This window comes from Phaethon aethereus (genome assembly GCF_964289735.1).
Source record: "Phaethon aethereus genome assembly, chromosome: 1".
In the NCBI taxonomy this organism is placed as follows: Eukaryota; Metazoa; Chordata; class Aves; order Phaethontiformes; family Phaethontidae; genus Phaethon; species Phaethon aethereus.
Window position 1 is genome coordinate 210,417,175 of NC_138575.1, and position 14,358 is coordinate 210,431,532.

Genomic DNA, 14,358 nt, shown 5'->3' on the forward strand with positions numbered 1-14,358 from the left:
TGAGAACAATGTAGTCATTTGCCATTAGTTCACTTCCAGATAGTAACCAGTTTGATCACAGCTGATGGACAGCTAAGAGCAACAACAATCTTGCTATTCCCTGTTTGACAGCAGAGCTGGTGAACCCAGGAGATTCCATCCTTGCTGTGTACTGCAGGTAGACCTCTGAGCATGTGTTACCCATCAGTAAGCTTGGACCATGCATACACATTGTTTGATGCCCGCTTCTGCCACTTCTTTGGCTTCAGGCAGTGCCAAAAATAGCTTTCCTTTAGGGTTTTAGGGTACTGGTGATCCTGGCAGCTCTGCTGATTCCTTGTAGTAACATTTTCTTCCCAGAGAGGGCCTCAGGACCAGGGGTGGTTCACAAACAGGTTGTGACCAGTATTAAGTAGAAGGTCTGTCCTCTCCTCAGATTTCTAACCATGACCTGTTTTGGCAGCGTGACTCACCGCTCTGATGGGGAACCAGCTGCAGTTTGTGTGGGTCAACCATAATTACCACAGCTCGTCTGACTTGTGTTAGATTTGTCATTCATTTCCTGTGGGAGCCACGACAGTGGTAATCAGTGTCCCACCACTCTCCTTAAAATGAACTACTGTTTGTTAGAACAGAAGCATGTATTGTTTTAAGAGCTGATGTTCCTCTAAAACAGATTCTGCGCTTAACAGTCTGGCCGTGTTCACTGTAGTAGGTCTGTCTTCCCCACAGAGATGCTTTGTGTCAGTGCTCACCCCTGCTGCAGCATGTTTCTGTTTAAATCTTTCCTTGCAGGCACACAGTAGCAACCACACCGTTTTGATCTGTTAACTCCCAGCATCAGCCAAAGTAAGTCTGCAGTTGTCAGGATCATCCCCATCGTGCTTCAGGTGTTACCTGGAGGTTATCATCTGGGAAGCTGTGGAGTTGCTTCCCCATCAGGGCACGCCGAGCTCGGTGATGTGCGTGTGTAGATTCCATGCTCTTCCAGCCCAAGTCAGACTAGTACAACCAGAGAGCTTAGTCTGAGAGGAACATGGGAGTTAGTTACACATCGCTGTCCAGATCACATACACTCACGCAGCGAGAGACGTACAATTACCGGATTTCTGATGTTTTTAGGGGATTGCACAGCTGTACCACAAACACTGAACAAGGCCTGAAACACATTGATTTTTTGGGGGTGTTTTATTGCCTGTTCTCCCTTCTGTCTTCCCCCTCCATCCTGTCTGGTAACTCCACTTTCTATCCCAGTTTTCACCCACTACGTTTGAGCTAAGTGCTGAGAGAGGAGTGAGGACTGTCGGTCACCCACTCTGTCCCACTCCTGGCTCTCCTGTAAGCACCATGATGAGACCGGGAGGTATGTTAAAGATGCTTTCAGGGGGATCACTTGTGTTGCCACATCTGTCGCCTCCATAGTTCCTTTGCCACAGGTGAGCCTGCCTGAAATCTTCTAGTTTTCTTGTTCTTCAGTGACCTCAGCAAAACATCTACGTCTCTGGGAACAGGCGTGAAATGCAAGTTACCAAGATAAGGCTGTCCCAGGCTCCAGCCCTAAATGTCCTTCATTAACAAAAGTTGCCTTGAATTTCAGGTCTGGGGATTTGACTGTGCTGAGGTCTCAGAGCAACTCATTTGCTAACCTGCTGTTGTTTCCTCCTTAGGGAATTCCCAATGAAAGCTGGAGGTTGACCAAGATTAATGAGCGCTATGAGCTGTGTGATACATACCCTGCCATTCTAGCTGTGCCCGTAAACATTCCTGATGAAGAATTAAAGAGAGTAGCATCTTTCAGATCGAGAGGGCGCATACCAGTGAGTGTGACAAAAGAATCCACTTTGATGTGGTGGTGTTACATACCTTTGGGCCATAAATAATACCAAGATCGGGCTGAGTGGATTCCAGGGACCAAATAAATGGTCAATGGATAATAAAAGTGACAGAAACATGTTTGAATAGTTAGAAAGCAACATTATCTGCTGGAACTACTGTTGTGAAAGAGATGTAGACTAAACCAAAATGAGAAGATAAGATAATTTAGCACAACCCAGACCGAATCTCAGTTCAGTTCCTGGGAAAGAGAAAGCAACCCTATTTGGTTGTTTACAATTGTCTGGCCTACTATGACTTTCAGGATAGAAAAATCAGTGATACTCTTGATGAAAATGCTTGTTAAATGAAATGAAGACAAAACATATTGTTATGATGATTATTTCAGCAGTAAATGAAAAATGTACCTTTTTACTTATGAAGCATAAAAATTTAAATTTGTTCCCAAAGTGCTTAATTTTTACATGGTGTAACGTAGGGTAAGACATAGCCCAGTGATTGCAGAGCGAGAAAATATCTTTGTGACTCACACAAGAGGGAGAAAACAATCATCTGCATCATAGATAAAAGTCAGACTTAAACCTATTCAGTCACCTCTTGTTTGTGCAAACTTTGGGAATGCCACCAGAATGAATAAGGACAGAAAAGTTACTTCTTTCATTCAATCACAATTTAATAGAATCTGGCCTTTTGGGACCAGCTAATAAATACATGGCAGTATCCCAGAGCAAGCCATTACAGGTAAAACACTTCACTGGTTTAATGAATCCCATTTTTCCTTCTTTTTTTTCTCATTTGTTTCTGCAGGTTTTGTCATGGATTCACCCGGAAAGTCAAGCAACAATCACTCGCTGTAGCCAGCCAATGGTGGGAGTGAGTGGCAAACGAAGCAAGGAAGATGAAAAGTACCTTCAAGCCATCATGGATTCTAATGCTCAGTCCCATAAAATCTTCATATTTGATGCAAGGCCTAGTGTGAATGCTGTAGCCAATAAGGTCAGGTGCTTTCTCCTCTGTCTAAAACTGGGAATGTCACAATTTGGAGCACATTTCCCACCAGCATTTCCAATTATTCCTGATCACAAAGGGTTTTCCACTGTGAAGGGAATCATATGCAATGATCTGATTCTCTAGACAGACTTTTACACCCACACTGGTACCTGTAAGATGTCAGTGTGACTACTAAAGGTCCATTTGGATTAATCTACGATGTGAAATGAGATTAGAAGGGAAAAAAAAAAGTCAAAGTAGTACTGAGGTCAAACGCTAGCAACCTGGATCTTGTGTACCACCATTTTTAACTTCACATGGTTGAAAGACTGCTTCCTCTAACAGCATCAGATCTCTGTCCCTGTTAACCCTGATGGGTGTAGGCGCTGCTCAGCACTTCTGAAAATCAGGCATCATGGTCTTTAATTTCAAAATACAAGCTGAGAGTCTTTAATGTCTAGGAATGTTGCCATGTTCTTCCTGCTCTTAGGTCTCATGCCATCACTCTAAGCCCTGTTTTAATGGTAGAACTGCTTTGTTGCACTAAATCTGGGTTTTTTTCAAATTTTTTTTCAAATCTGTCTTTCCCACTACTTAGAAAAGGCAATTAGTGTGTGGGATAGACTCCTCTATAATAGTATGGTAACTTTGTAAATGACAGAATAGTGAATCTAATGAGCTAGTAGCTTGAATGGGGATAAATGATAATTACAGAGAAAAAGAAGACTTGTAATATGATATTCTTTGGTAAGAATTATAGCATTCCTTACTATTGCAGGAAAGAGACACAAAGTGTGTGCGTGTATGTGTTTGTTACCAATTGTAAGAGAAATCCAATGTTTTCTGCCTGCTTTAGGTAGCACAATCACTGTGGTATTTTGTCAGCTGATATTTTCTTAGGACAAACAATTGGGATAAAATACAAAATATGTTTTTGCTTAATGATTTTTATGTGGATTTTGTTCTTCAGGCTAAAGGAGGGGGCTATGAGAGTGAGGATGCCTATCAGAATGCAGAATTAGTGTTCCTGGACATTCACAATATTCATGTTATGAGAGAGTCGCTGAGGAAACTGAAAGAAATTGTGTATCCCAATATCGAGGAGACTCACTGGCTGTCTAATTTAGAGTCAACTCACTGGCTAGAGCATATCAAGGTATGCATGTCTGCATCCACTGGATGTGGCTAAGTAACCACAAGTCTGTACCAATCTGTTCACTGGGAAATGTAGCCAGAGCTAACTCCAGTGCTGGATTTTCAATTCATGAGAAATGCAAAGACTTACAGTTTGTTTTTAATTTAAAAACAACTAAAACCCCAGTTTCTTGGAATGGGGAATTTTGAGGAGATGGGAAAAGGGACAAGAGAGAAGGTTGAAATACTGCAAGATGGTGTTTTGGAGGTATAAAGAGTGTTCCTTGGTAATGTGTAACTGTAAAAACCCTGGTTAGAGCACAGGAGTCCCAGAGTTTCCAAGCTCTCAACTCGGGGATCCTCAGCATCCTCGTGTTACTGCCTGGTCCAGACCAGTGGATGTTGGGAGTTCATGCCCAGGCAGTCTTTCAGAAATCCAAGCAGAATCAGAATGAATGGAGAAAAATTCTTCAGCTTCTACAGATGTTGGTTTTCAAATTAAGCTCACTCTTTCCTAAAAATGTCCAGCTTGCATTGTCTGCCTGCTAATGCAGGAAGGGGCAGTTGCAAGTTGATGGCCATTTTATGTTTGTGTTCAGACACAGAATGCTCCTGTGTTTAAATCCCAGTCTGTCCAAGGACTGAGCTTAATGCAGAGGCTCTTCTAGAGTTGTGCCTACGCTACAGTTTAGATGTGTTGTCATCTTGCTGGAACAAAAAATGTGTTCACGAATTTGCTGTCCTAGTTATGAAGTAGTTGGAACTGATTTACCATTCTCCTTGAGGCAGACAGAGCCCTTGGTTTGTCCTGTGTTGTCACTAGCCATTTTTCATTTGCAGTTTCTGTTCCAAGAGATTTTGTAACTTTTTTTTTTCCCCTTGTCCCAGCTCATTCTCGCTGGAGCCCTTCGGATTGCTGACAAGGTGGAATCGGGGAAGACGTCCGTGGTTGTACACTGCAGTGATGGCTGGGACCGGACAGCCCAGCTCACCTCTCTCTCTCTGCTCATGTTAGATGGCTACTACCGAACTATCAGGGGCTTTGAAGTGCTAGTGGAGAAAGAGTGGCTGAGCTTCGGCCACAGATTTCAGCTGGTGAGTCACTAGCCCTTGGAAGGCACCAAACAGAAAATTATTGTCCACCTTGAAGGATTTCAAAGGAGTTTAGCCTTTCCTGTGAGAAGTCTCCCAGCTGAACTCGCAGAATAAAGGTGAATGCTACTGGTATTGTTTTCTGCCTACAATTCCAGTTATCTCTTAACCCCTTTGGAGACAGACTTGGTTAGATATGTGGAACAGGTGGTATTAAATCTCTCAGGTGCCTGACTGATATGTTGTGCTCCCATGCTCAGGCTTAAACTAACAGTCTGCTTTGGGTTCAGGATAGGCACTTCTGCTGGGAGTCGGCAGAGACCACTGGGGTATTTTTTGTCTTTCTTTCCAGTTCAGCCTGTATTCTGAGACTGCTTGGACACCATCCTCTAACAAATGCCTTGGTGTTGAAGAGGCTGGGGAATTTGGTTACGGCCTTGACCTCACATTTTCTTGAGGCACATTTATTTTTGGGGAGGCTTTTAATCATCAACAGTTTGAGACTGGACCAAGAGTAGCTCGTGGTTGTGTCCCTAGAGTCAGCAGAGAGGCAGCTTGTGGTCCTGTGACAGAGGAGTTTGTTACGGTTTGCACTGATGGGAACTCAGGAAGCCTTTCAGTAGTATCCTGTCAGTCTTTGTTCTTATTGGGCTTTGCTTGTAGTTGTTTTCTTGTGGTCATTGAATTTTGGCAAGGGCTAGAACAAGGTCTGTTTACAGCACATGCAATGGTGGGTTGCGTAGTCAAATGCTCTGAGGAAGGTGAGGAAACTGAGGCACTAAGCAACGGTGGTTCTGCTGCCACAGAACTGTTATCTGGTGTTTGAACTATGAGTATTTCAGCTTCCCTGTCTATACAGACAAGATAATGATATTGATTTCCTTTGGTGAGGAAAAATTTGAACAGAATTACAGAATAGGTGGGGATCTCAGTTATATATTCTTGTTCTGTCTTTGTACGGTACTTAGGGCTCCTGGGTAATATATAGCCAGTAACGTACTATACTAGTTATAAGGAATCAGGCCTCATGTCTTGTCCAAGGCCACACAGCACGGTCAGGGTTGGAGGCCTACTTCTGGGGATACTTTCATCACCGCCTCTCTTGAGGTGGCAGGAGATGGGCTGGGTTAGTGTTTGTACAGTGCTTGGAAGCTGCGAGGTGTTGCGTGACGGTTATCGCCACATGCCGTGCCTGTAGGTAGTGTTTAGATCTAGCACACTGTACTACTGAAGTAGCCAGGACGACAGCTGCAACCAAAGCAAAAAGCATTCTCATTTTTTTTTCCTTCTGAACTGTAGCTATTAACTGAAATCGGTGCCAGCATAGCATCTGGAGCCTCTACTCAAACAACTCTTGTTTTAATTTAGCATGAAAATATCCCCATAAAGAAATTTCACTTCAGAGACAAAGGGAGTAGCTGTCCTTTCCTCCTTTACCCGCTTATATGGACGAAGCCAAATCAGGACTTGTCTGAACCTTCTTAAAGCTGTTTATAAAGGCTTGGGTGACTGAGAGGAGACCCCAGCAGTTTCCCCATGAAGCCCTCTGTGACCAATGTTCTTTGTCTTGCTCTGTTTCAGAGAGTTGGCCATGGAGATAAGAATCACGCAGACGCGGATCGCTCTCCTGTCTTTCTCCAGTTCATTGACTGTGTCTGGCAAATGACAAGACAGGTAAGTTGCTGGGTGGCACACGTGTCCACAAAACCACTGTACCAAGACGTGGCACAGTGTCTGGCCACAGGAGTAATTTCCAAGCTGACCTGCACAGGCTCTCCTTCCTGGGCGTCTACTCTTTTCTTGACTCTGACAACAAATTTCTTGGGAGTCTGTTTAGCAAAGAGCCTGAATGCACAAGTGCACAGGAAGGCCACGATGTTGGCTTCCATCAGATTAGCTAGTTAGTGGGTGCTGCTTATGTATGTGCTGCTGTAATAAATGTGGGCTTGCGAAGAAGCAGCTTGCCTCACCCTGAAATAGGGGACAGCTGCCTCACATTTCTCATGGACAGGAACAGACACCCCAGCCATCCTGACTAGCCCACTGTGCCTTCAGAAACATAAGTGACTTGAGCTGCTGATCAAAGTCTCTAGCGTGATGGGTGCATACAGATCCCTACTGCCTCTGCTCAAGCTGATGCCATAACCAAACCTGCAGGGAAGACATGCATTTCCTCCATTTTAACTTCTGAAGGCAGATATACTGCTCCTGATTCATACTTCATGTACAGAGGCAGGAGCTTTGGTCCTCACTTCAGACCAGGCATGGCGGAGGCATAGTTCAGGAGAGATAGAAACCCTATGGCTGGGGGGTATTTTCCCACAGGTATGTAGGACCTGGAATGTTTTTCATGTCTGCTGTGATTTTTGTGCTGCATTTTAAGCAAATGTTAGCCATGGTCAGGCAGTTCTTTGAAGAAATTAGGCTCTTCATGGACTAAAAAGTGAAGTGGGAAAGGATGCCACTATATAGGAAGCTGACCGAATCCAAGCAGAGAAAGAGGGAGGCTTTACCATCTTCAAAAGTCACTTCACCGTGCTATTCTTGGATTGCTCCTAGGAGTTGGCATCCTGATCTGCAGCTGGTGAGGTCAGGATGTTGCAACCGGGGCAACTGGGAAGAGAAGGGTGGTTTGTGAGGGAGGAAGGCCTCTCGCTCTCCTCTTCATCGCCCCAGCATGTCTGCAGTTCACTGCACGTATTCTCACTGACCCTTTGTGGAACTTCATCTCTCCCTGTCTTGGGTCTGATTGTTGCTGCGTGAGACGTCAACAGCAAACACAGCCCCTGCCCATACACCTGTTCCTCCCACTGACCTGTGTTGCCTGATGCCTCCCTGCTGTTCCCTCGGGGAAGCGCTGTGTTACACACACAGGCTTTTTCCATTTGGCCCTGGGAAATTTCCATTTCTTTTTATGCATTATTTCACATGTGCTTCAGCCTTTTGTTCACAGTCTCGTTGCATGGTGTTGTCATTGGGGTGGGCATAGCAAAGCAAGCTTCCACTTGAAGCAGCACTGAGTGTGTATAAACACAGCGGTCAAACCCTTCAGACCTCTGGCTTTTGCTCAAAATTCCTCTCTGCACATGTAAAACAGCTTTCCAAGAGAGAAACTCTTGTTTCTGGAAGGAGCAAATATGGTCAGGGAACAGGGACAAATCCTGTTTTAGAAATCAAGAAGAGAGGCCAACTCCTTACCAAGACCACAAAGTGGGCGAAGGTTTATTTGTCATTCCTGTTCTAAAATCCCAGCCTAATTTTCTGATTCTGTCTGAAGTTTCCTACAGCATTCGAGTTCAATGAGTACTTTCTGATAACCATCCTGGATCACCTGTACAGCTGTTTGTTTGGGACGTTCCTGTGCAGCAGTGAGCAGCAGAGAGTGAAGGAGGTAAGACAGCTTCTTTCTAAGGTGAAGGCAAGGTCCTGCGATTGCTTTAGCTTACCAGCTATTGCGAGAGAAGTTGTTTCCGCACGCAAGAGATAGTGGTAGATGCAGGTCTGGGTAATGCCAAGCCCTCTTCCTAACAGCTGGGACACAAGGTATTTTCCTTATTGTGCAAACTGCTGTCTGTGGAGGCTTTACATTTCAGAGCAAAACCATTTCCCTCTGGGCAGTCCCACTGCTATCAGCATGGCTTTCAGCTACTCGCTGGGGGCTGAATAGCTCCTGGTGTCTCCCGAGTAGTTGGAAATGCATTTTTTTCTTTGAACTCCAGTTTAATTTAACCTCCTCTGTGGAAACTGGTACCTTTTTGCCCTCTCTTTTCCTTGCAGTGGTCTCGTTAGGTTGATTTTAACTACTAAGCGTGTATTGTTGTTCTGCACACGTAGGTTACAGCAAGTAACTGGTCTCAGTGGGTGCTCTTGCTGTGTGTGCATTTTCCTGGAGAGGACAGAGCTGCTAGTATTAGGAAGGACATGCCTGTAGGTCCTTCCACCAGCCAGCTCTGCCCCACTGCCTGGTCAAGCTTTGTTTGCCAAGGGAGGAGCATATAGATGTGTGCATTCAGACCTAGTCTGGAATCAGAAGGAAAAGAAGTGACACTCATTCTGCCTCACCTACCTAAAGACGAAGCATTTTGTCACCAGCAGCCTAACATCACAGAGGTACATTCAGGACAATTCTGTGTGGACCTGATGTGATTATATTTGATAGCACATCAGTTAAAAATAGTAATAAAAAAAATTACTGTAATACAGAAGTGATAGCATTGTACTGTAGTGAAATTGGGGTCCCTGTCTCTCTAGAGTCCACAGCGATTGAATAATTTCCAGAGAAGAAAACCTGCATGCTGTTTGCATGTGTTTTTTTTTTCCTGAGGCCTCAAGCCTAGCAAAGTACTTAATCTAGAAAGCACTTCAACACTGGTTTCACTGGGACTATTCACAGGCCTAATTATCCCACTAGATCAGGGCCTAAGTCAAATGTGGTTGGGTTGGTTTTTTTTTTTCAATTAAATACTCTGGCAGGTCCTCCAGGAGCACTTTAAAGAGGTGAAGTTTAACCAAAGCATTGCGCGTTCACCCGCCAGCATCCCCTTGCTGTGCCGATGGCGATTCCTGGTCTGTGCTGGCAGCTGGGTGGGTAAGAGGGGGTGTTCCCTGCCAGGGTGTGTGTGTGCCTGCCTGCATCCGCGTGCTTCGATTACAATAACTGCATCAGAAGAATGGGCTTTTGTTTTTTTAAGCCACAAAAAGGCAACCAGCTCTGTATTAATGACAGGCATAAGTATATACAGTTATAAATGCTCTGTAGATAAATGCTGGGACTCTTATGGGAAATAAAGCCTCCTCCACTCCCTTCCCTTACAGAGCCTTCCAAAAAAGACCGTGTCGCTTTGGTCTTACATCAACAGCCAGCTGGAAGACTTCACTAACCCCTTGTACGTGAGCTACTCCAACCACGTCCTGTATCCCGTGGCCAGCATGCGCCACCTCGAGCTGTGGGTCGGCTATTACATCCGCTGGAACCCCAGGATGAAACCGCAGGTACGGCTCTTCCAAGGGTCCTGCTTTTATTTCCCTCCCTGCTAGTCCTAACACTGTCATTTTGGAGCTCGAGACCGTTGAATCACAAGCAGCAATGTACAAACTTATGCTGCCACTGCTTAAATCTAAAAACAAAAGCCTAAATTCAAATGCAGGTAAATGAAAGAGCACTCAGCTGGAGGTCACTGTCTTGTGAAATCTGCAGGAGCTGAAGATACACAGCAGTTTGGAAAATTTCTCTCTTAGAATACAGGGAAAATAATCTGAATTATCACTTCTTTACCAAAGAGCCCAAAAACCTAAGACTTCTTTGGATGTGGGATTCGAGACCTGAGCTGTGGGGCTGTATTTAGATTACCGGCCCCAGGAACCTGCTGCTGGCTGCAGCTGCGCAAGGCACCGGGCTCTGACTGCAGCCCTCGTTATGCTCTTGACTGCTGACAGCAGGGCAGCTGGTGTGCCCAGGGCAAGCAGGCTGAACATGGCCCTAAATGCTGAAATCACTCTTTAATAGGAAGGGACAAAAATTCCTGGATTGCGTCAATGTCCAACTGCAGTTAACAGAGCTGTGCAAATCCAGGGCATTAGATACAGGAACCCAACAAACGCTGTCCAGTACTACCTGTTTAACAGTCAGAACCATGTAAAAATATTTAGATAAATCTGTATTGGTAGCTTATTTTTTTTTCCCCCAAAGCCCTGAAATTATGTCTAGACTGAGATGCCAAGGGCAGCATCCCCCAGAAATGTCAAGAGTTGTGTAATTGTCATCTTCCAAAATACACACAGTTTTGTTTCCCACCATTGCACTATGCACGTTGGATAAAAACAAGTATCTCAAAGCCAGAGCAACTATTCACCCCTGAGCTGGAGGCAGTGCTATAACCTGTGTAGCACCCCTCCTTCCCTCACAGCTGGGTGACAGGTCAGCGGCAACGTTTTGTGGTTCAGGCTTCCACTTCCACGTTCGCCTCCTAGCACTCAGCTACACGCTTTCTTGCAGGAACCTGTCCACAATCGCTACAAGGAGCTGCTTGCCAAGCGAGCTGAGCTGCAGAAGAAAGTGGAGGAGCTGCAGAGAGAAATCACCAACCGTTCCACCTCATCCTCGGAGAGAGCTGGCTCTCCTGCACAGTGCGTCGCTCCTGTACAGACAGTTGTATAATAGGGACTTTTTTTGCCAAGTACCTTCCCAGGACCATGGGGGCAGCTTTTCTAAAACCCTCTGGATTTCCAGCGTGGTGTCTGGGAGATGCCAACCTATTTATTTATTTCTCTCCAGGGTAATTTATTAGTACTGTAGCACTAGAGGAAGCTTGAGCAAAACCAACCAACCAAACAAGGGCCTCTATGCAATTAACCTTCTCAATGGCTAGACAATAATACAAGTTAATTGCACTTGCCACGTAAAAGAAATCTAGAGCTCGCTCTTTGTTCACTTATGTGCTGGAAATCACTTGGCTTTAAAGAAAGACTGTGCACTAGAGTGCAGTACTCTGGAGGAAAAACATCTACTCGGAAGTTTGAAAAAATCTCCCCTTTTGCTGAAAGGAAGTATCAAGTCTGACTTTGTTTTGGAACCTAGAACACAGGTGTGAAGTCATGAAACCCTCCGCTATTAATGTCTGCATAGCAGCGTTAATGAATGTTAGCCAACGTACTTAGAGACAAGCAGCGATAGCATCTGAAACATACCACCATTCTCGCTTTACACTTTGATCTAGATCATAGGAAGCCATGTAAATGATGCCTTTAAAGAAAGGGCAGCTTCTATCAATAAAACACGGTGGTAGAGGAGCAACCTACGTGACGACTTTAGGATAAGGTTTACTTCCATCTCTGCAATGTTAGAGTCTTGTTACGGTTTACATTGGGTGTGCCAGGATGCAACTTAAGCACCTTTATTTCTGCGGGGGGAAGCAGAGCATGGCTCCCCTGGGCTTTCTGCAGCTCCTCTGTCCTCCAGTGCCTCATACTCATCAGGGGAAAGGTAGTAGAATGCCATGGGGCATGTGTGAACTGCTGGGATCAGTCATTTCATTTTGCTTGGGTAAGCATCTTCAGTGATTTTAATGCTTCTGTGCAGGATCATAGTGGTGTACTTGAGGTATTTCAGTTTTCTGTTAACTAATGGAAGCAACTGTGTATCAACCAAAGAAGCCTTTCTGCCTGCATTGCAACTGCTACTCAAGGTTATTCTGGTAGACTAAACAGCTTAGCCAGTTTCTCAGCCCTATATTTAGGTCTTTTTCCTCATAGGATACTTCTAAGAATTAGTGTCACCTGACTAAACTTAAGTTCAAATTAAATTTTGATAGAAAATTTTACTGTGGAAGTGGAGATAAAAACCACACTTGGTGAAACCATGACTGCCCCATTGCTCTTCCAAACAGGTAAGTATGGGGTTGGAGAAGATGGGGCTTACAGCAAAGGAAGTTATGTACGTGCAAGGATCTTTGCGCCAGGCTGCTTCTCATCTCCCCACTAAGGAAGAGGGGCACTGCTTGGTCTGAGTTCCTGTGCTGCTCTTCTATGACAGGATCCCATACTGTGGTCACCTGTTTAATACACCCATCAGCATGCTGCTTCACTCGGCCTCTTCCACAATAGAGAAGTATTTTCTGAGAGAGTACAAGAGTGGACCAGTTTACACACAAGAAATTGCCTTTGAAAAGCCACGTTCCTTCCAAAGCAGTAACGCTAATTTCTGCCTGCTCTACTGCAATCAAGTGTCTCAGTACTTACAGAGAAATCCACAGCCACCTTCTGACAGAGTAACAGGCTGTATTGCCTCACTGCATTTGTTATAGGGTGGCTCAAGACGTTCTGGTTCAATAGCGCAAAGAATCCACACAAAATACCTTCCGAAGGACTTGGATTTGCTTTAAGGCTAAAGGGCAGATCTGCTCTTACATACAATCACTAGGTAAGATGGTTCATCACATTATTCTGTATTAGCAAACTGACTATGTGTGTGTATTTTGTTTCTTGATGAAGGCTGTTTGGTTTCCTTAACACTAATAAAAATTGATAAATGGGTAAAGCTCCTGTGCACTTATTTTCAACTATGTGGTTCTCCAAAGGACATGTAGGACATGCAAACATTAATACAATAGTATCTGTCATTCTTCAGCAGATGGTCTTGCAAGATGCTAATGTTCAAACATTGAAATTTAGAATGACAGGAAAACAAAATTCATCTTTGGACAAGTTTCTCTTATCCTGTACAGACCAGTATTAATACAGATACAGTGCTTAGCTGCTCAATATTACAAAAATACTTTCACAATTTAAAAAAAAAAACAAGCAATTTCTGCACTTTATAGTGCGTTAGCACAGTTAAATTCTGTGTCAAAGGAAGATTCACATTTTTCTATGTAACTGATGTTAAGTCCAGATTCACTGGGATGATTTGGGATCAACTCAATGACTGCTCCTTGCTGCTCTCACCCATAGTAGGCATAATTCCGACTGCGGCACCTCATTCACTCTATGCAGCGCATATGGAGCCTAAGATACTGCTACGCCCTCATCAGTAAGGAGCTGCATGAGGACAGGCTGAGGTAATGCTGAGTTAACCCACCTTTGAGCAAGCCTTTGAGCAAGGTCCTTCCCAAGAAAAATTACCGAGTGCAGTTTCAGCTGCTGATATTCTAGAACCTCTGGAACGAACTGCTATCCAAGTGGCTACTCCAGCTACCTGGAGCCCATGTCGCTAACATAAATGGAGTTAAGGGGGATGGCTCCAGGCCTGGGTAACAGATTCTGACTTCTCCCTCACAACTAAAACCTTCAGTGCCTTGGAAGCAAGCAGGGTGGATCACCTACAGATAATTAAAACTCAAGTCTCTTCTACCTGTGTTGACCCTACAGAGTTCCCTGCCTGTTCAGCTACAGGCAAGGGTGGACAACTCTGACTCTCACCTTAACTGCAGCTTGCTAGCAGCTGGTATTCATCACCTTGAACAGGGAGACATCGCATCACCCCAAAAAGCTCGCTGGTTAGGGCACAGTGCTACAGGAAACACTGAGTTAATTTAGAGGAAGCGCAGCTTTCCCACAATTCATTCAACAGGTAAGCTGCCTTTATTATTTTTCAACTGTATAAACAGGTAATCTGGGTCTTCTATACATTCCATTAATAGGAAATTCTTTACATTATTAACATAATAAATAACACTTACTCAGCTGTGCAAGTCAGAGTGCAAAATGAATTGCTCCACTACCAAAGTAGATAGCTCATCAAAGCACATAATTCAAGTTAAAAGCAAGATGCCAGGACTGAATGGCATGATTGAGGCACTTGCAGTTTAAAACACTTGTGGTTCATCTCACTCC

The 14,358-nt window shown here is 44.4% G+C and overlaps 1 protein-coding gene across 2 annotated transcripts in view; it reads left to right on the plus strand.

Annotated features, from left to right (window-relative positions):
• Window positions 1–11,185, plus strand: part of MTMR2 (myotubularin related protein 2) — a gene marked incomplete at both ends in the record, with an annotated part of 66,457 nt that extends 55,272 nt beyond the window's left edge. For both annotated transcript variants that reach the window (XM_082004310.1, XM_082004309.1), the window contains 8 exons: window positions 1,647–1,796; window positions 2,620–2,808; window positions 3,773–3,958; window positions 4,825–5,031; window positions 6,610–6,702; window positions 8,306–8,419; window positions 9,844–10,020; window positions 11,024–11,185. In XM_082004310.1, the coding sequence (XP_081860436.1) occupies window positions 1,647–1,796; window positions 2,620–2,808; window positions 3,773–3,958; window positions 4,825–5,031; window positions 6,610–6,702; window positions 8,306–8,419; window positions 9,844–10,020; window positions 11,024–11,185 (1,278 nt within the window). The remainder of the gene's footprint in view (window positions 1–1,646; window positions 1,797–2,619; window positions 2,809–3,772; window positions 3,959–4,824; window positions 5,032–6,609; window positions 6,703–8,305; window positions 8,420–9,843; window positions 10,021–11,023) is intronic.
• Window positions 11,186–14,358: the final 3,173 nt, after the last annotated feature.